Source organism: Oreochromis niloticus, linkage group LG7 (genome assembly GCF_001858045.2).
Source record: "Oreochromis niloticus isolate F11D_XX linkage group LG7, O_niloticus_UMD_NMBU, whole genome shotgun sequence".
NCBI lineage: Eukaryota > Metazoa > Chordata > Actinopteri > Cichliformes > Cichlidae > Oreochromis > Oreochromis niloticus.
The window spans coordinates 25,425,082-25,447,910 of NC_031972.2; the positions used below are offsets into that span (position 1 = coordinate 25,425,082).

The 22,829-nt window shown below is 38.8% G+C and overlaps 2 protein-coding genes across 4 annotated transcripts in view; both read right to left on the reverse strand.

The window, feature by feature from the left end:
• Positions 1-5,061: 5,061 nt before the first annotated feature.
• urm1 (ubiquitin related modifier 1) lies at positions 5,062-15,827 on the reverse strand. The gene is made up of 5 exons (XM_003444355.5): positions 15,757-15,827; positions 12,619-12,689; positions 8,242-8,323; positions 6,469-6,517; positions 5,062-5,957 (listed from the first exon to the last, which is right to left on the reverse strand). Exons 1-5 carry the CDS (start codon positions 15,789-15,791, stop codon positions 5,889-5,891), a joined length of 306 nt encoding a protein of 101 aa, XP_003444403.1. The 5' UTR covers positions 15,792-15,827; the 3' UTR covers positions 5,062-5,888.
• Positions 15,828-20,293: 4,466 nt separating this feature from the next.
• The window catches only part of sh2d3ca (SH2 domain containing 3Ca), a 54,109-nt gene continuing 51,573 nt past the window's right edge, over positions 20,294-22,829 (reverse strand). For all 3 annotated transcript variants that reach the window (XM_005451378.4, XM_019361170.2, XM_005451379.4), the window contains one exon: positions 20,294-22,455. In XM_005451378.4, the coding sequence (XP_005451435.1) occupies positions 22,280-22,455 (176 nt within the window). In that variant the 3' untranslated portion in view covers positions 20,294-22,279. The remainder of the gene's footprint in view (positions 22,456-22,829) is intronic.

Genomic DNA, 22,829 nt, shown 5'->3' on the forward strand with positions numbered 1-22,829 from the left:
ACAGTAAGCAGCTCTTTTCTGGGGCAGAATGGCTGCACATGGCGCTGAAGGCACCGCTTTATGTCCAAGTGCCTGGTTACAGCGTTGCACTAGTTTGCTCACACAAGAGAGGGGGCACAAGAGAAACACTAAACGTCATGCAGTGCGGTCAGAGAGTAAACAGTGTCGGGATTGTAATCTCTTTTTGGGTAGAAAATAGGGCTGTTGTGTCTTTAAGAGGGGCTGCTGGTCCCTCATCGCAGCTGCTGGCGTGTGTGCGTGTGAGTGCGCGAGCGTGTGTGTGTGTGTGACATAGAGGACAGCGGAGATTCATTACTTAAGCAGTACAATGGACATTTATCACCCCGTGGTGTTATTCAAATTCAGTACCAAGCGAGGACCTTCTCCACTCCTCTCTCCGCCTTGCGTCGCGGCCACAGCGTTTATTGTTGCAGCGGCTTAAAGGAAAAGCCAGGAGGGCAGAGACACATGCATCCAGTCAACCAGTCAGTCAACCAGTCAGTCAGTCCGGGAGACCCGTAAAGGACGGGTGGAAGGAAGGCAGGAAGACAGGACCGTCTGTCCGGAGTGTACGAAGCCCGCACATCTCCTGCCCCGTAGCTGCTTTTTGTCAGTATCCGACGCTGCTCGCTGGGGGGCATTTGGAAAGGAGCAGCGAGATCCGAGAGAACGCGCGTCGTGGGAACTGAACCAAGGACGCACCAACGGGAACTAAGGGGGTCTCCTTTTAAATTTTTTCGGTTTTGTCACCAGCTATAAACAGCAGAAGAAAGAACCTCTCGATGTACCTCTATTTTTTTTTTCAAATGGAAGGCGGATTTTTTTCTTTTTGTAATTTAACATCCGTGGAAAGCCATTGTGCATCTTGAGGCACCAGCAACTGAGGAGTCCTTCCCTAAATCGATGACATTACACAGGTGCAGAAATGGCGTTTTCCCGGCGTTCTCACGTCGGACTTTAAGATGAAATAAAGCCTAAACGGCTCGTCTTATTATATAAACTCTTTTGAGACAGTGTAAAAGTAAGACTCCTGGAGGAAATCAAAGGACATACCTTTTTATTTAAAACTGCATTGTCCATTCAGCCATCTTAAGGGCCTAGAGATGTGGGTAGACAAACTTTACAACTAGCAACCAGTGTTAACACATGGAGTGAAGACAGCAGCTGTAAAAGAAAGTAGGGGAGAGGAAAGTGATTGTGACCGCATCAATGGTTAAACAGTAAAGGGATGGGCTTTTTATAAAGTACTAATCAGTAGAAAGGTTGAGTTTCTGTGAGTGTTCATTGATTTTAAAGGAAAGGCAAATGAAGTTGTAATACAGCTTTTCTGTTATGGCAACACACACACACACACACACATATATATATTTATATATATATATATATATATATATATATATATATATATATATACATATATATTGAGGTTTCGTGAAACAACTCAGTGCTTGAAATGTGTAGCAGCTTTTTTTTTCTTTACAGGAAAAGAGGAATCCGAGAGGCAGTGCTGAGCAGTGAGCATGTCAAAAATAATGCACAGTAGTGCAACTCCCTATCTTGTAGAGAAACGAGGGGGAGGGAAAAAAGCAGGGGTTTTTTCGGTGTCAGAGGCAGCTAATACTGTCAAAGGCCAAATAGGCAGGCGTAGCAGGTGCACCCATGGACCTATACAATAACTGCCCGTGCACATTTGTGAGTCAAATAATCAAATGCTTAATTTCGTCTTTTCATTCTGGCAGAGGATATATAGAGTCTTTAGCGGCTGATTGTCCAAACGCAATTCTTGAGTAAACTCATATTCAACCCCAAGAATTGTGTATGGACATCTGTTGCTGCAGACTCACATTCGTCACTGCTGTCTTTGGCCAAGCGCCACATCCGAGATCGTGGGCCTTTAGAAAAAAAACCCACCCCAAACCCCACAAAGAAACCAGTAGAAATGCCTTAAATCTCGTTTTGTTTTGTATCTGTCTCGTTTCAGGTAAGGGGCAAACCACATTTCTGCATGATATGTAGAAAAAGTCGCGAGACTGGGATAATAAAGTGGAGGAAACCGCATTCTGCCTCATGTAATGTGTTTTTCCGGCTGTGTTCTGTGGTTGGCCCGATTGGTATTTACACTTTGTCGAAGATCTAATCAAGACTGTTTGTTTTAAATGGCAAATATCGACTGGAAGCATCAATGTATTGACTGTCTTTGGCAAATAGGAGAAAGCAGTAAGTTGAGAGCTCAGAGAGTGAGGCCTGTATGCAGCATGCACGCTGTGGATGAGACGAGCCATTGCTAACAAACCATCGGCTACATTAAGCAGTGAACGGGCTTAATAGACAGGCTTTAAGGTTTAACGTTTTCGTTTACTATATAAACTACACGTAATGGAAAATAGCATCTTAAACAATTCCTAACAATTTATTTATAAACTGAAAACATATCTACAGCACATTATCTCTAAGTAGGGCTCAGCAGACTAAACTCAAGTATCTAATGCTTCCACGACAAGATTCTATGTTGTTTATTTATGTCAAGGTGTAGTAGTATTATATAAAAAATATATATAGAAAACAAAGAAAAGCAGGGCTTGATGGTGTCAAATATCTGGAGCCAAACAGCGTCATTCATAAATCACGTGGGGCACTTCTTGGCCCATTGGATGCTTCGACGTTATTGCTTTGTTCATAAAGAATAAAACTATACCCACTTCAAAAATAATTTGATTATTTTACTAAACTATCCATAGGTTTTTTAATTTAATAAATATTTTAAAAAATGAATTTATAACTTTAACATTTTCGAGCAATACAACTTAGAAACTGTTTAATTCTACATTTTTCAAAAATCATTGAAAATTGCTCATAATTTAATTTCAAAATATGGGCATTTTTTCCCTCTTTCTCTCCATCTCTTTTGTTTGCCTGTCTTTCACTCACTCCCTCTCTCTCTCTCTCACACACACACACACAGTATTGTTGAACATTAAAGGCTAACCTCACTTAATTCCAGGGGATTAGTGCATCATGTTTGCTCTTATATAAACGCTTCTGTGTCCAACGCAGGGGACATACAGAGGACAAGTATGTTCTCCTGCTTGACATATTGAGAGAGCGTTTTTATTGTAATTTATTACTATCTATTTTACAAAACACTCTAAAAATGATCATTTTAAAATAGAGTGGCTGGTGTAATGTCTTCTAACAGTAAACCAGTAACAATTAGTCATGTAAAAAAGCGAAAAGAAAAAAACCCTATTTTATTAGCAATCCATAGACTTAGAGTGTTTTGCTGTTGTGGTGGTAAGCGACTTAGTATTACAACGATGTAATAGTGGCGATAGACTGTAATGCCTTCTTTTTATTTTATTTTATTTTTTTAAATTTCGAAGACCATAAAGTAAGTTTTGATTGGCTTAAGTGAAATGTGTATTCCCGCTTTCTGTCTATGGTGTAATCGAAAAATAGAGCAAATTTTGTTTCTTTTTCTTTCATCACAATATCAACTTACATGCTATAAAACTACATAGAAAACCACAAAGTATTAGCTTGATATTTACAAGCTACAAAAAAGCGAAAGAAAAAAGAAAAGCAAGAGGAAAAAGATGGCAAATATACGTATATTTTTTTCAAAATATAATTTTTTTTAATCATGTTGTCAGGTTGATGAAAAGGAACAATCGCGTAAATAAGGCTTTTATGTTTGTTCGCCATTGTTTACTAAGTAGGTGTTTACCTGAGAAAGAGAGTGAGCTTCAGCTTTTTATTTCCACTGTTATAACCAGAGCTGTGAAGCCAGGTCGACTCTCCCACCGTGCAGCAGCAGCATCCTCCACAGTGAGCTAGGCACTGTGCACACTTACCTATATACAGAAATGTAGGCCCAGGTAGCTGTCCAAACCTCAGGTGTTTTTCACCGGATGCACTCATAATCCACATATCAAAGTAGCTACAAGCCAGATTTAATCAACCAGCCAAAGATAACCAGAATTTGTCTCTACAACTTTACATATCCTAAATATTTAAAGACAAATGATTTATTTGAGCAACAAACTCTGGCTATCTCCTCACATTAAACCTCTCTCTCTCTTTGCACACACACACACACACACATGCTGAGTACATCATCCTCGGCCAGCACTAGCTGACACAGTGCAACGTTTTCTCCTCTCTAACCCCCTCACAGCCTCATTAGCATTTCCTTTCTGCCGGCCATTATAGGCTAGTTTCCCGTTGCAAATCGGACTCCACAACCGCGAAAAGGTTTTAGGTCGCCCCGGGCGTTCAAGGGAGGGCAGCCCGGAGGCTAGACCTCGACCTCCCGCAGTGGTGCTGTAGTTCACACCCCACCCACCACCTTCACCACCATCACCACACACACACAAACATATATGTTACACGCACACACACCCATCCCCTTCTTATGAATATTCTCCATGAGTTTGGTTATATGAAGGTAAAATCTCTCCCAAGTGTCGTCTAATCAGCCTAAAAATGCGCTGGGAACACATGAGCTGGTCTTAAATCGATCACGTATAAGCTATCATCAGGGATTATCGAAGCGTGATGTAAAACCCTCACTGTGTTAAACATTTGGATAGGCGGCCCCTGTGCGTGATACCACCTTGCAGCCAAAAAATGGACTCAGCAGGAGGAGGGAGATTTTGTAATTGGCAGAAGTAGTAAGACACATTGTGCTTTTGGAATTTGTAACAAAAATTAAATTATACAAATAACATAGATAGAAAAAGGTGCAATAGTAATTGCCTAAACACACGGTGACTAGATTTATGATACGAGTAGTCGATCGCTACGGAAAAAAGGTAATTTCTAGCGATTGATGCGGTATTTGTAAATTTAAAACGACAGCTGTGACAGTGTACAAATTTATATAAATTTATATAAATTCCTTTACTGTAGTTTTTTGGTAGTATTTTTCTTGCGTCTAGGTTTAGAAACACCCCCCCAAAACAAGCCAAAAAAAAAAAAAAAAAATCCTGATAAACTGAATGTTGAAACAGCGCAAAAAAAAAAAACAAAAAACAGTAGCAGAAAAAATGCCGTGACAGAAACTGTGGTACAAATAGACGTATTTATTAAAACGAAGGACAATTTTAAAGACAATGAAATTAAAAATGTAAAAAACGGAAAAAATGGAACCTTTTTTTAAGCCATATAAACCAAAACACATTTAGGAAAAACATTTCATAAAAGGTTTACATGAGATGAAAAAATGCTCTCAAGGGGATACAAATACGTTTTTAGGATGTTAAGTAATAGATTTGTCAAATACAAACAAACATGTAACTGGCTGTTTGTATATGAACACATTATTGACAGCAACATAACAAATATGTAAGCATATTAAATATCTTTGTGTGGGTTTTAATTGTTTACATATTTAAAAACACTTAAAGCACAGTCAGTGTGTAATAAACCATTTATTAAATGTTAATACATTGCTCTGAAACACAAATGGAAGAGGGAGTAACGTGTGTTTTTTTCTAAGGTGGTGATCTGCAGCTAATTTTTAACCTTCAGGACAGACATGCAGGAAGAGTGTCTGCATGGAGATGAAGGCAGACCCAGTAAGTGTAGATACTGACATTGGTGCCTGGGAGATGGCCAGTGCAACCAGGATTTGTATCGCTTCCCATTACACCCGTCTAACAGTTCCTAACAGTTTCCATCTTTCTATATGAGAATTTCTCCTCATTCCTGTAAAACATCATCAATCCCCTCAGTTGTCGCTGTGCAGGTTGACACATCTGCTACATCCAATAGGGTGATGCGTTGCTGGGATGTGGTGGTGGGGGAGTAAGAAGAGATGATGTGGTGAAAAGGCTGAACTGTTAGGAAACACTTAAAATCCTTGTCTTCTTCTTTTTAAAAAAAAATTTTTATCCTCCATGAAGAGTAGAAATAAACACAACGTTGTCTTGGTCTTGTAGTTGATAGTCCAGTTCCCCCTGAGGTGTAGAAAACACACAAAATAACTGATAATCAAAAAATCTGCACAAGTTGCTGAAGAAAAAGCTGTTTATTAAAATAAATGTGTGAATCGCTCCTGTGTTCCCACTGGGGTCCAATCAATGACAAACTTTTCATTTCATTTACATCCCATCCCGAGTCTTGTAATTGAATCAATTCATTTAAACTGTAGCGTTCAGACTGTGTGTTCATGTAAATATGTGTTCAGATAAGAGACCCCAAGGACAATCTTGCCCTGCAGCTTCTTCCTGATTATATGAAACATTAACACACTGAAAAAATGAAAACAAAACAAACAAACAAAAAAAACAAGTCAACTTTCCACATCCCCTTCTTTTTTTGCATTTTTAGTTTTGAAGATGCAAGCATGTCATCTCAAATAATTTGAAATTAAATGCAGTGAAATTCACGAGAAACAATTTTACATATTGTTAGGAAACACACACACACCACGAATTCTGACAGTAAACATAGCTTCCCAGTGCTCACCATTAGTTCCCAGTCTGCATCATTGATAAGTACCAGGATCCCAGGCCTCCTGTGGGAAAACACAACACCATTTTCAGTCAGACGTATCTCCCAAAGGCAACGCAGATTCAACCACAGGCGCACACGCGTGTAAAATGTACAAACAGGTAGCTCGCTCTCATTTCACACATGCTATACACAAACATTTCATCAATTTACTACAAAAAATTAATAAATAAATAAATAAAACACCTAAAAAACCTAAAATAAAAACCAAAAGAGATAAAAATCTTAATATTTAAAAAAATATATAATAAAGTATTGTGCAAAGATGAAAATCTTTCAAGGAGAAGTCGAAACGTATGGGATTTTTATGTTTTTCCTCCCAAATTTCAATCTGTAATAATAATTATTAAAAACGACTATGATGTTTTACACACAGGTTTATTAAAATACATACATATTTTTTTTAAAAATAAATAAATAATTATTGTCAACTACAGATTTGTGTTGGTGCATGGCATGGGGATTTCTTTGACAAAGGCTGACAAACTACCAATATCATTCACGGACAACACATTTAAAAAGCGATGAATTCTGCTGAACGCCAAAATTTATGCAGAGACAGGAAGCAATCAAATCAGCTTTTTATCATTATTATTTTTAACTCTTAAAATGATAAAATGACTAGAAGATATGTGTGAGTTTTCCATGTTACAGCCATGGTGACTCACAACCCCCCCACTTTGCAGCTGTTCTTATTGCTGCTAATGTAATATACAGTGTATCTGAAGTGATTTATTTACAACTATGCAATTAATATTGTTACATATTGATCTTATTGTTACAAGTACTATCTGTCATAATTCCTCAAATACTGAACGTGATAAGAGAAGGTAGAAAATGAGGATATAAAAAATAGAAAATGTAAATGAAAATTATTAGGGCCCCCAAAATAACAACAACAAATAAATTTAAAACAACTGTCATAATTGTGAAGGATTACAGACAACTGTCTTTTAATAAAAGATGTTAATGTGTTTTTTTTTCTTTACTGAAGAGATAACTTTAAGTCACAATGCCTGTGATCATCTGTCCCTTATCCACCTCTTAGATGCTCTATGAGAGGAACCTGCGAGAACAAATACACATTTGCAAAAGCATGCATGCACACCCAAAACAAGGCTGTGTTGACAAAGAACAAAAGAATAAAAGAGAAGCTTGTAAACTATATCACACACACAGGATCCATGGAGCATTTTAAAAGATAATGAAGCAGCACCTTAATGATGGTTTGCTCAGAAAACAATGTGTGCTGCAAGCATAAAGCACACACAAACACACATCTCATCTATAAGGTTTATAGGTAACCCGTCTTTTTCTCCATTCACTGGTTAGATGGTGCTATAAATAGTCCTGCACAAAGGCAGCTGTAAAAGTCAGCCAATCCTATAAGGCTGCTGTGAGCCCACGATCCACACACACACACACAAACACGCATGTGCATACAAATACACAAGCATGTGTGATGTGTGTGCACAGGTAATCATCTTACTGAAACCTACAACCTGAAGGCTAGACTCTCCCGCCTCAGCATTTCAGCAGTTTTAGCTGCTGGAAAGATGCTTTTCTTTTTTAAAGCTCCCCTACACACTGTTCCACAAAATGCAAAAATGCTCCCGTAGAGTTATTTTGATCATATTTGAAAGTTTATTTGTTTTGTTGTTGTTTTTTCAAATGACAGTGTAATGTAATGAATTACATATCTAGATCAGGTGTGTCCAGTGCACTCACACAGAGTCTCCTTGGACGAATAGCTCAGGTCGTTCCTTCAGCAGGTTCCTTTGGATCCAGACCAGCAGCTGCTTCATGTCCCCTAGAAAACACACACACACACACACACACACACACGTTTGCACGACTTCACAAGACGTTGCGCTGACTTGCATTCATGTCCTGGAGAATTACCCTAAGCCTAACCATAACTAATATTTACTTAATCTAAAGAGAGACTGCTTACTAAAATGCAATGCTTTACATATTGAGGACTTATTTTTGTGCCCAAAACAGAGGCAGGTCCCCACTGTGTGACTGTGTAAACAGATTTATGTCTTATGTGCATACACACAGACACAGACACACACACACAGGCAGACGACAGGGGTCATAGATCAAGGGTTAAGGGTCAAGGTGCATGATTCCAGCCCCCTGGTCGATGTGACGCGACAGAGGCACCAGAAGGGACAGGAAGTATATGTGTGTGTGTGTCTGTGTAGGTGCATGTATATTTATGAGTGTATGTGTATGTTGGGGGGAAGGAGAGGACACCGAAAATGGGGGAAGGTTGATGTCAATGGCCAAGAGCAACATTTTTCACCTTGGTAGAAAGAAAAAAAAGAAATGATTTTAGTGTATAAATGATAAAATGGACAATCTAAAGCCTGAAATTTCATTGTATTAAATGAAATGTATTATTTCATTGTATAATAAAATAGTAAGGAAAAATGTAAATACACAGATTTTTTTCAAATCATGTAAAACAATATCAATTTATCTGAAACTTTGTAATTATGGTGACTTGGTTTGTAAGTACTAAACAAACAAAGTCAAACGCAAAACCAGATTTTCAGAGTAACAATTTTGCTGTCACACATTAAATACAATGTCTGGGCTTGAACATCAGCGTTGCTTGAATTTTCTATGAGTCTGACCTCTTGAACAATCAGATTGACCTTCCCTCAACAATAGGCTGAGCCAATGACGGCCGCAAAAGCCAACGCCAACGAGAGGTTTTAGAGTAAATCCCTGCTAAATGAATAACAATGAATATATATTAGAGTTATGGCTCTCTTTAACGTTAAGATTCAAGGTGTCTGGGTGTTAGCTGGGGTTCGTTTAAATATGGTGTACTGATCTAACGTGGGCACACAAAACAGCAACAGAAGTAAAACACGCATGCAATCACATAAATTGATTTTTTTCTTATGAGTGTTTTCTGGTTATGTGTCTGCGTGTTTGTGTGTGTCAGATCAGAGCTGCCTACTTGACGTACATTAGGGTTGTCGAATCGTGATAACACTTCAGAGCCAATCTGCAATCGCTGGTAGCCATATGATACACACAGACGCCCTATCAACTAAGCAGAAATGGCCTCCTTGACCAGTTTACACAGGAGCGAACCAACAGAGGAGACGAGGGGACGGAAATGTACAAGGAAAAAGGGAGAGAAATAAACAGTGCAGAGGAAGAACAAATATTCTAAAGCGAGGAGGAGTGCGGCAGCACATATGAGGACGAGTGGATGACACTGAGTCCTCCAAAGCCAGGTGTAAAGAGAAGAATCTGCACCAGGTAGACAACGAATCACTCAGAGATCCGAGAGTTCAGACGGATCAAAGGCAGAGCTAAAACTCATAATAACACGGCACAAAGGCTGCAGGCTTTACATTAAATAGACTCCGAAAATGCAAGCAAAATACTGAACAATCACAGGGAGGCAAATTTGGATTTGCTTTACTTTTTTCAGTGCCTTATTCTGCTGAATTTATGATCCACACTTTCATTTAGCATTTAGCAGGATCCAGGGTAAGAGATTACACAGAGACAGGCATTGCAATGGGGCTCATGTGTTACTATATGACAAAAAGAGTTCAGGGTTTAATTATTCTTTCATAAAATCAAGATCAAACAACAGGGATTGATTAAAGTAACACATAAAAAAATAACACTAATATATATAAATACATTAAAACACTGAGGTTTGCAAAGGCATGAAACGTGATGCATAAGATCTTTGGGAGTGAGGTCAGGCACGTGCAGTTTCAAGCCTGTGTGCACAGTGTTCAGGTTAATTGTAGAGCTGTCTGCCAACTCAGTAGTGTAATGACAGAGCTAGTTTTCTGTGGTTGCAGGACTTCATATAAAAAAAGAAATACCTCCCCCTTTGCAACACGCACACACACACATACACACACACACAAAATGTACAAGGCAGTGAATATTGACCTGCACCTTTGTGGGGCTAAAAACAGAACTAATCACTACAGCAGTCATAACTCCTTCTTTGTGGTGACTCCTTTCTTTGCACTCCTGCCTGCCTTTGACTATTAGTATTTTTCTCCACCATTACCCCTTATTCACGCTTTCATCCTCTCAGCCATTTACTTTTTTCTTTGGCTCTCTCTTTCTGCATCTCTCTCTTTCTCACACACACATACACTCATAAAAGCACTCTTCCCCATCACTTATATACATTTTTCGCCTCTTCTTTTATATTCCAGTCTTTAAACAAACAAGAAAACATACTAAAAGTTGCAATAGAAAATAAAGCAGGGTTGCTTTAGCTCATTATACAGATTAGTGATAATTCAGACTTTAATCAATTAAGCTTTTTTTGTTGTTTCGGGTTTTTGGGGGGTTTTTTTTAAGAGGAAACATCAGGCACTACCTTTTCAATCGATTTCTTGTAAAATGTTACACAGGCCTACAAATATAAATCAACCCCAGCCTGAACCCAAAAGAAAGACTTATATGGATGCAGTGCTTTACAGTTAAGAGTCAACGTATAGAAATTAGGTTGGGAGATGGAAAAAGGAAAAGATGGAGGTTGCGGAGAAGCTTCGAGGTTAAGGCTATACAGTCCAGGTAGAGGGGAAAAGAAAATGAGGGACCAAACAGACAAGGCAGAGAGAAAGTGCGTCACAAGCTCGTAATGCATCCTGGGATTGCGGCGTTGCGTGGGCGAAAAGCAGACACGGAGGGAGGGGAGAGAAAAGGCGCCATTTTGATGTCGATTTAAAACCATTGCTGCTTTTTTCTTTCCTTTTGTGCCGGTCTTTTTTTATTTTTTGCTTTTCTGCCTTTGTGCAATTACGACAATCATGCGAGTGGGATGAGCTATCCATCTTTTTGCTGATGTGACGGGCAAAAATGGTGTGGTCCTTAGACCATGGGGGTGTTGTTGCGTGAGAGAGGGTTAGATAGAGAAAGAGAGGGGGTGGGGTTTTTCAGTTGAGGGTCATCAATCACCGGCTGGGGTCAAAAAAGAAATACGAAGGATTCAGAACCAATTATATCTGTCCCAATTGCACCCTCTCTGAACCCACACACACTCTCACGCACACACTCAGACGTCTGCTGGTTTGTAGCAACATTTCCAGGATCAGCAAACCTACTGAGCGAAGCTACGCCTAAGATCACGAGAACAGAGCCGAGAAATGTTCTGTCAGAATGTGTGTACACCTGTGTCTTTAAAACCCAGAGCTATGCTATTAAGCAAAACATCACCTCTTTCTTTCTCTCTCTCTCACACACACACACACACACACACACACACACACACACACACACACACACACACACACACACACACACACACAGGGGTCAGCTGGCACAGCAAGGTCACATGAAGCTGACATTCCCTGTTCTGGTCAACTTTTGTCTTTTTGTTGTCGTGGTAACGTCAGGACCATGGATGAACACCCTTTGTTTAAACAAATACCAAAGACACATATTTCACTGGTTTGTCCGCCGTTTCTGTGACAGGCACACATACTTTTTCAATAAATTTACTACTGATTTTAACCTCTAAGCAGCCATATTTTTAATATACTCATTTTCCTCAATGACCCTGGTCCTAAGTTTATTATTTTGGAAGGAAAAAGTCAAGCTGAAGGCAGGTTTTCCTTTCTTCTAGACTGAATGACCTGTATTAATCCAATCAGTTTGGAGCCAGACGTAGAAAACTTGCAATGTAGAAATAATCAAATAATCATCGCTTTAAATCCCTGCCTATCATTTCCAAAGCAGAAATTAGACATTTTTGCACATTAAAAAGTTCTCATTAACACATACATAGGATTACAAATTGCCTGCTGTGAACAAACCAAGGCAGTGCATCTGTGCACTGGTAGACAGAGGACCTGCAGACCTCTCTGTGCATCAAAACATAAAGACTGATAAGTGTACAGTTTCTTCTTCAACAGTCAAGCTGTGCTGTATATATAAATGTACCACCATGAACAAATATTGGGTACTAGCAGCTTTCTTTGATTTGTCAGAACTCAGAAACAATGGTATGGTCCTTAAGGTTTAATGGACACTGATGCAAACAGTGGAAGTCTTTTAGGCTCTAATTTTGACATGTACAAACAGGGGCCCAGTGATACTTACAAGGTTCTGACTGGCTTGGAAGAGTCACGGGATGCTTCTTCACACCATTAAATAGCAGCTCTGCTCCTCCTCTATACAAAGAAAGAGCAGATATGCAAATAAAGAATGTGTGTGTGGCACTTCATCGAATAACTACCAAAGCTAGGCATTTATAACTTCTACAATTACAATCGCATTTAAAATAATTGTAACAACATAGTTAGAAAAGGTAGAACAGAAAGGACTTGGGGGGGAAAAAACATTTATTTTAAAAGGTAAAACAAATTAGTGTAGAAATAGATGATTACATCTAATGCAGTTTAATTAATATGTAGGGTAATTTTTTTGCAGTCTCTGGCAGATTGATAGTGATTGTAGAGCCAATAAAATCAGACACAGTGACACCGTCACCCCTCAGTGGAGAGGACATAAATCTTATGTAACCTCCACAGTGCTATGAAACAACATTACTTGTGAGCTGTGTATATTATCTATACAATTTCTTTGTTTTTCTGCTTTAAAGGTTAGGCTGCCAACTTAGGCCCCAAACACTGATCGACCCGTGTCTGAATTACCTACTAAAATAAAATTTCTAATCAGTTTCCGCAGCTTTGGTGTTCATGAAATGAACAACAGGTTCACTAGAGGGGCAACAATGAAATAACCTGCAAAACAGGAATGGATTTACAGATGGGCCCACTGAAATTTTTTACCTCTTCATCTTTTCAGACTGTTTGTTTACTACTTTTACATTTGGGTCAGTGTCACTACTGGTAGTGTTGAGGTGATACCTGAACCCTACAGAGTTTGCCCAGGTAGTCCAACTCCTCCAGGTTGGCACATCAATACATGCCAGTGACAGAATGTTTGCTCGGCCTCTCAGCCCAGTCCCAAGATCATGGAGGAGATTACAGGAGTCAGGCAGTTACTCTAGGAGAGCCGGACAAGGCCATACAAGGTCTTTAACACATATCTGGTCGTTTGTGCAAGGAGGAACATAGAGAGGACTGCCAGTACCCTGCAACATGGCCTCCACCAGGCCACTGATGAGACTGTTTATGCTTCTTTAGTCAGAGACAGACTTCATGAGGGTAGTCCGATGGTCCGGCACCCTATATTGGGCCCTGTGCTCTTCACAGATGAGAGTGGGTTCACCCTGTGCACATCTGACAGATATGAAAAGGTCTAGACAAACCATGGAATATATTATGCTGCCTGTAGCACTGTATAACATGACTAGTTTACTTGTGTGTCAGTGATGGTCTGGGGAGGCATATCCATGGAAGGACCCAAAGACTTCTACAGGCTAGGCAATGGAAGCCTGACAGCCATTAGATATTAGCATAAAACCTTTGGACCCAGTGTCAGACCCTACACTGATGCAGTGGGTTCCGAGTTTCTGCTGGTGCACAACAATGCCTGGCCTCATGTGATGAGCGTATGAAGGCAGTTTTTTGAGGATGAAGGAATTGATACCACTGACCAGCCCCCATGCTCGCCTGGCCTAAATCCAACAGAACACCTTGAGGTGTTCCATCACCATGTCCAGGAGCTCAGTGATGCCCTGGTCCAGATCTGAGAGGAGATATCCTATGACACTATTGTCTCATCATCATCTGATTAGGAGCATGCCCTAACGTTGTCAGGTATGCACACAAGCATGTGGGAGCCATACAAACTACTGAGTACCATTTTAAGGTTTTTTTTAATCACTTTGATTTTCACATCGCCTTTGAATTAACCCCTTTGTAGGTTGATAATTTTTATTGCATTGTATTTTGTTACATTTTTTGTGGCTAATGATGCAATACAGCTTCATGGCAGTATTCTCTCTTTGGACTATCTGAAGATGTTCTGTGGGAGCACAGCAGATGGTAGATGGATAGCACCATTGCCTCACAGAAAGCTAGGTTCAGATGTTATTTAAGTTTGTATATTTTAACCATGGGTGCACATGTTCTCTCTGGGTATTCCAGCTTCCTCCCAGAGTCCAAAGACATACTGCCATCAGGTTGCAAATGTATTGTCAGTGGATGAAGACAAGCAATCAGAATTTGACAGTTATTTGCAAGGATCCTGTAAGTGGAACTGCCACTGTGTAACAAAGCCATTGGATTGCTAAACTGTAGTTCAGGTTTTTCCTGGAATTTGTCATCTGTTTACATCTTAGAAAATCACATTATGTGTGCTTAGATTTGATACTGGTTTCTTTCAGTTTGCACTTGTATCAGGCTAGTACAGCTAGTCTCAATTCCTTATTTTCTCAAGCAATTCCAACTCTAGCCGAAGTCTGAGGTTCACAGCAGTCGCTGAAAGTACTTCTACTGGTTATCTTATATTCAGCATGCTAGATAAATCTTACTTACAGAGGGTGCCAGTCTAGTACCATCATCTGCCAAAAAGTGTTTTACAATGTTTCTATATATTTTTTATGCCTAATATCTTTTTCTTAAATAGACTGTAATGAACAGGATTTATGAATGGGTTACATATAAAATAAATATAAAACAAAGAAATGTTTTGCAAGTATGTTTATGACTCTGTGTTATTGTACCTACATCAATCTACCGCTAGTCCTTTTTGGTCACTAATGTTTATAGAACTGTGATGTTATATTTATTGCGATGTCTGCTGCCCTCTTGGCCAGATTCCTCTTAAAAAATAATACATTTTAATGTTAATGAGACTTTCTACCCGGATAAAAAAAAAAAAAAGAAATAAAATAGAAGTCTGTTAAAAAAACTGACTGCAGCTTCGTCCTTGTAATAGAAACGTTCTTTCAAGCTCATGATTAATTGATATCATTCATGAGCGATATGTTATATTGACATATTTTTTGACAGATTATAGGCCAAAAAGTCATCCATAACAATTCAAATTCCAGCAGTCTTTTTTTGTTTTTGTTTTGTTTTTTGGAATACCGGAAATCACTTTTTGGCACAACATTGGGAAAGACTCCGTGCTGAGTTAACGAGTATCTAGCAGTGGAGGAGGCAGTCGGCTGGCAGAACTTTCCACTATAGCAGTTTTCAGTTGTGCAGCTGTGTAACCTCATATGAGAGCGTTTTCTCCTTGTTCACACGATAAACGTCTTAAGCTAACAGCGAGGCTCTGTCTGTGTAACTCAGAGAGACACACACACACTCGATAGTCGCTTACCCAAACTCCAGATGAATCGCTATGGACGCTGCCATATTGTCGGCACATGCAGGAAGTATTGGAGGGGAAGTCGGAAATGACGTATTTGGAACCGTCAAATTATTATCAGTTTCTGTCAAATCACGAGGACACGTAACCGTCAATCTGTAGGCCAATTATTTTTAAATCATACATTATTATTATTATTATTATCATTATTATTATTATTATTATTATTATGCACATTTACTACAATTCCGTTGGAAACAAACATATTTATTATTCAACAAACCACTAAAATATGGATTCATATGCAGACCGTAAGTAAACTATACAAAACTTTATTTGAATTCCATTAAAAGTTACTAGGTTACTGGTTTTATTAATTTGCTTGTTTGTGAACAATTAAATCGGTTACTTTTATTTGATGTAATGATAAGAAGCGGTTTTGAGTTCTTGTGTAGATGTTTACATATGTGTATCTGTCTGTGGACAGATTTTGTCAAAGAGCTCAAGTCACAACCTTGCAAGTCAGACTTAAAATATCTTACAGGTGTCTACCTTGGACGTAAATGAAGGCTGAGTTTAAATATGGGTGTGATCCAACTCATGAATCCTGCGTGGCAGTGGGAGGAGTGGTGGAGGGGAAGTAGGAAGGCACCCTTCCCATGTAATGCCACTGTGCCACACACTTTTTGATTTGTAACTCCCTGGAGCATCTTTATCTATCACCTTGGGACTGTAACAGCTACTGCAAATTGGTAGGTGTATACTCGTATAAGTCAGCATGACAGCACTGCCACTGTGCAAGATAGTCACAAAAATTTTAAGGAGGGGAGTCCAGTTTAGGGGTTTATATTTGAAAGTGTGAATTAAACCTTGTTTTGGTTTTTTACTTTAATTTTTAAATATATTTTTACAATTGAAGTTTTTTATCTGTAGTTAAATGTTTCGCAGTTGTGAAAATTAGAATGTGTTTTAAATAACAATTTCTTTATCTACGTTTTGAGTTATTCTCTTGCCTTTAAAATGTTTTACATTTGTAAGGCAAATATTACTCCATGCTATTGTTCCCATTTAAAAGCTGATATTCCCTTGCACTTTACCTTATTTTAATTAGAAGGTATTAGTTCTCTCTCATCAACATGTATTTGCACTCTGCCTATTAATACTAAAGCATGCGTAAGCATGGAACTACACTGCACCTTTCACACATGCATCCTCAGTCATGCTGGTGACAGTTCCAGCCCTAGCATAGGTTACAGAATGTGAAGGATGAGGAGGGGGTGGGAGAGGAGATGGTCAGAGGTTTGAATTGCAAATCTGCTGCCGTCTGTTGGCGTCCAAGCCTTAGCAGGCCCTTCCTCGTCTTTATTCATGTGTTAATGAGGAGTCAGTGCAGGGGCAGATAGACAGATCGACCAGGGGCCTGGAGGGTGTGAGGGGAGTGTGAGGTGTGGGTGGGGACACAGGCGGGAAAATCAGGGAGTACTCTGATGGCGGAGGCTGCAGTGGCCATTCTGAAAGAAAATGAAGACATGATGATTATGATTGCAGTCTTTTGTCCCTGCTGCAATGAGAAGTATCCAGATGAGTGAAAACAGTCACGGGGCGAGCTCAGAGGTGTGGGTGGGATTTTTATGGCCATAAGTTTCATGGTTATAGAGTGAGTTATCCAGTAATGATCACACCATCGCTGCTTGTCATGTCACATTTGCTAAGCTGTGTTGAGGTACATGTACAGCTGTTATGCATAGTGTGCCACATTTCTGTGGTACAAAGACGGATTTTACTGGCTTCTGTTTAAACAACAGTCACAGCAGCGACCATGACGCCTTCAGTTCAATACTGAGTAAACCTGAATCTTTTTTTTCACATGCATTATTCCTAAAACTTCAAATCACATTTTCTCTGCTTTACATGTTAAAGGAAACCAACTGATGGCTCAAATGTGCATCTTTTGCAAGATTTTTTTGAAAGGGCCTATTTGAAGTTAAAAAAAAAAGACTAATCTAATTTTCATGCTGCAGTTCTTTTCTTCCTCTTTCTCTTCTCTTTCTTTTTCATTATCCAATACCAGTGTTTACATACCAGTTTTAATAACAATTTCATTGCTTTGCTCAAAATATGATTGAGTTAAAACATATGTAATTATCAGATATCTAAATTGGATTATTCTAAATTAGCTTACAATTTCATTCTATGAAAGAAGATTGGTAACCTGCTATCATGTTCCAACTTCAACATACAGTATATCCACCCAATTTTTAGTCATGTTCTCCTTTCAGGTTAGATGAGAAATAGGAATCATCACTTTCTTCCACTAATATCTGGCTGCGGATGGACAGCAGTCGTCAACGTTATGCTACCAGGCAGCAGCAAATAGAGCAGCCAAGGTCACACACGATCAGATGACAATGACCAACACAACGGATTAGCTATAGAAAGAGTGGGGGTAGAGATTAGGGGTGAATTGATGACGGTTGGCTGGCCGACTGGCTTTCAGGTCTGGGAGATCTTGGGTCTGTTTCAAGAAGGAACATAAAGAGTAGAAATTAACATGTACCATGATACCAAGCAGGGAGAATCCGCTTAGAGATTACATCCATAACATGTTACGCCTATGGAACTGTATGGAAAGGGAAGACAAAGACACAAGCAAATTATAATTTTTAATTTTTTAATTTTATTTATTTATTTATTTTTTTTTGCCTTAGCAGATTGCAGAGCATCCTACTGTGTCTGATTCTATTATATTCTTTTTTGTTTGGTTCCTTTATGTTTACAAGCATAGCTGATGTAGTCATTTTTCAATTTTATCTTTTTTGAGACACGTTTTGACTGGAAAAAGCTGACCTCTTCCTCAGGATTATTTCCTTCTTAATGCCACTATTGCGTTCTTCATGAGGGGAATAACCACCAACAGCAGTGTTCCTGCAACATCTGTGTTGTGCTATACATAGACATACATTGACAAAAGCACACAAACACATGCATGCACAGTTAAGGACACACATGCACACACACGTGTGCACACACACCCTCCATCTGTCTTTTCTCCCTCCTGCTGCCATCAGAATGGATCTGTCTGCAAAACAATGTGGGATGCGTCACACAAGTGCATATCATACGCTTCATTTTTCCGTAAACACAAGACCTGTGCATTTTCATGGCTATTAAAACACTAATACAGTGCCCTGGATTGTGCACAGTCTGAGAACAAGTGGACCGACAAGAGCTAATCTTGAACCTTTAAAACCCGTGGAGTACTCGTGCACCACCAGCTACCTAAACCTAAACTAGACTGGGATTGAAGATGGTGAAGACAATGGTCACTGAGAGCTAAGGCTGTAAACTGTGTATAAAAGAAGGGTCACCTTTTGTTTGATCAAATGGTGACACCTACTGGCTTCCAATCAACACTGCAAGAAAATGGCTTCTTTGGGCACCATTATTTCTTTTTATCCTTATGAGTTCTAAAATAGCTGTTTTAGAACTCTTACTCATCATTTATACTAGGAGTAATAGTGGTTCAGCTTTTTACACTAGAATATTGATACAGTTTTTTTTTTTTTAAGTTTCTAAAAAAGTAGTAGTATCACAATGTAGAAATATTCCAGACCCACATTCTGAATTTTCCATCTGGCTATCCATTTTCTTCTCCTTATCCTGGAAAGTAAATTTCCCCCAAAATGTCAGCACTGAAAAAGTATACAAATACAAGTAAAGGTACTGTATATATATATATATATATATATATATATATATATATATATATATATATATATATATATATATACAAATGAGAGTTTTTATTATTTAGACTATTTGGAATTTTCTTATATAAAATGTTGTCAGTTCTCTATCATTTACTATGATTGGATGTTCTCAAAGTCTACATACTTAGCTGTCAAAGGAGTTTGCAAAGAAAACATACTTGTTTTCCACCATTGGAACATACATACATACTTAGCTACACAGAAAAAAATCAAACAAATCAGCACTTTAGTATTAAGTCATTTCAGAGTGGTAGTTCAGGAGAATAACCCTGCATTGCATCTGTGTAGTGTGTGTGAATATTAGATAAAAGTGCTTGTCTGAATGCATGTGTGACTGGGTGAATAAGGTTTGTAGTGTTAAGTCTTTTGAGTGGTCAATTAGAGCAGGAAAGTACCATATAAATACCAATCCAATTGCCATTTTTGTACTTGTTTGTAGTTTTACCATTAGTACACCAACTGTTCAATTCTGTCCCGCCTTTCTGCACTCTCCTTGTTCTGTTTTCCTTCCCCTCATCCTCCAGTTGCGGCAGATGGTTGCATCCATGTGAAGTTTTAATTTTGTGGCTGGTTGTTGTATGTGTTTGCAGTGTATCTGATGCTGAAGAAAAATGACTACGGCATCTCTTATCTTTTCATCTGATTTGATGATTAAAGAAACGTCTCAGTCAAAAATTAGCCTTTAAGAAGGAATCTGATTGTTAAAATATAAATGTGTTATGCACAGACAAAACTATACATGCCATATTCACAGCAAAAAACAAACAAACGAAACAGAATGCATTGACACAAGCAATTTTATTTGAAAAAAGTGAACTGTACAGGACGTAAAAAAAAGAAGAAAAAAAAGAAAATAAATGAAATCAGTCCCAATCATTTCTTGACATGCTGACAAAGCAGCTTCCTGTACAGCATTCGACAGAGGACAAATAAAAACATATTACATCACTGTAACCAATGTTATCAGTTATCAAACCTAAACCAGTAGGCATACTCTTGGTCTCGAAACACACACGATAAAAGTGGCATTTCTTCACGTATAGGTCTTCAATGTTACAATTCATGATTCTGTTTTGTTTTTTGTTTTTTGCTGACTAAACCACGCCCCCTGTTGGACCACAGTGGGACTGTCACATGGCTCCTTCCCTCATGAACTCTAGATCTGTACAGCTTATCCCAAACTAGAAAATGCAAATCGAACATCTATTTAAGAATATCCCAGTAAGGACAGTTTTCAGAAGCATTTCTGTTTAACTGGATTCTGATATGACTTTCATCCATTCAGTTAAGATTTTTTTTTTTTTTAAACATCCACAATGGAAGTCTCTTCCCCAGGGTTCTCAGCATTTGGTTGAAACGATTGCATAGCTCTGAGAGTTAGCGCTAGCCCTCTCAGGCCCTTCAAATGTTAAAGCAAAAACATAACACTGGATAGTCAAGCAAAATGTAACCCCAAAGAAACAAACCTTGTTCAGTCATTTTTAGCTGTATTGCTGAAACACAAATTCAAACATACAAGCAGTAGATGCTTTTCTTTAGATGTACTACAAATGTGGCACACTATTAATTCATCTTTAAAGATTTTCCACCGACACAAAATATCTGCACTGAATGTTATATTTCCTGACTTTGACACATTTTTGTACGGAAATTATCGAATTGCTACTAAATTGCAACATTTTAGTTGGCGTAACATTTTCTGGGTCCATGCATCAAACCTTTTTTTCAGCAAATTTGCAAAACGGAGCCAGATTCAAACTAAAGCATGTTCCTTAATGTTTACATCTTAACTGAGACATTGATTTGACTCAATTTAAAATGTAAACGCTACATTTTTCTTGTCTTTTGTAATGCTGTTTCAGCTCATTTTGGTGCACAGGACAGAAAATATGAAAAGGCTAAGTCAAACAGGCAACTCGGGGAGCTTGCCTTGACCTCTTAATGTTTTTAACCACTCACAAAGCCCTCATATTGAAGTTGCTGCATAACTTGTGCGAATGTTTCATTTCTGGTACATTTATTAATGCATGCCTGATACATTTTTAATGGGATTCAATGGGACTGCATGATACATATTTCATGAGATTTTATGAGCAGGGTTCCCTCAGAATGAGCACTGACAGATTCTCTTGAGTTTCATGAAGCAATGTCCATAATGTTTTGATATCCTTTGATCATAACGAATAAATAAGACAAAAAAAATTAAATACACATGAAACTTTAATGGCATACAAAAATGAAGAAATGCACACACTTGCCAGCAGACACACACACACTCACTCACTCATTCGCACAGACTAAACATCTACATGAGCTATGCAAGTTTGGCTACAGTGTGAGACAGCAGTTGAGTATCCATGTTTTACAGGAGCAAAGCCAAATTCTGCACCTCGGTTTGGCACAGTGTACATGTTGTACCAGAAGAACTGGTCACCCTTCTGCTCCATCTTCTGTTCCGCTTAGATTATCTTCTCTCCCTTTCATTTGAATATTTCAGCAGTAAGTGAGGAAGTCCACAAAGGGGAACGGAAGAAACTCCGTACCTCTTTTTAAATCCACAGTGAGTGCAACACATTGCCAGCGAGACCCTTTCCGTGTTCCTCTTGCTCACTGCACATGCTCTTTTAGCTGCCTCTTCTTTCACTCTCACCTTTTTCAGTGTCCAAACTGAGCACTCCCACACCATCCTTTGTAATGGAAAACAAGGCCATACCACTATGAGCGGTAAACTAAAGCACCTGCCCTGTAGGTTGTCTGGGCAGGTGCTATAGCTCGCTGTGACGCACAGGAGGCTCTAGCTTGTATGATAGGGCGGTGAGGACCTTGTCAAACTTCTCGTAACGCTCCGATTGGCTGCCCTCAGAGCCACGGCTGCCCCAAAGCAGACGCATCTGAAACTCCGTCTGGAAGATGTCATGTATTTCAGCTCGTTCCTGAATTCCTGAAGAGGAGAGGAAGTAATAAGTTACACTGTAATAATGGTGGAAAACAGGTAAACAGAAATAGAAAGAAAATCTAACAAACTTTACTGTTGCAAACTTAAATAACTAACCCAACCACATCAACAATAAACTGTGAATAAAAATATAAACTGCACTTATAAAAAAAATCACAAATAAAATAAAATGTGAAAACTTAATTACATAAAACATAAATGGAAAAATTGTATTGAGAAGCACAAAACAATTAAAAAAAAATGGCCTAAGAGATTTCCACCCATTCCCCACCGTTTATGACCAGTTAATACCAAATGACAGACTTTGCAAACATGTGAGCCAGTTCTTTTTGCTGGTGAAGACTGTGAAACAAGGCTGA

What these genes read in the sequence shown, in the direction of transcription:
- urm1 (XM_003444355.5), bottom strand. Translation starts at nt 15,791, where the DNA reads ATGGCAGCGTCCATAGCGATTCATCTGGAGTTTGG. An exon ending in TCCAAGCCAGTCAGAACCTT is followed by an intron (nt 8,324 to 12,618) that starts GTAAGTATCACT and finishes TGTGTTTTCTAG; the next exon opens with GGGACATGAAGCAGCTGCTG. An exon ending in TTCGTCCAAGGAGACTCTGT is followed by an intron (nt 6,518 to 8,241) that starts GTGAGTGCACTG and finishes GTTTTCCCACAG; the next exon opens with GAGGCCTGGGATCCTGGTAC.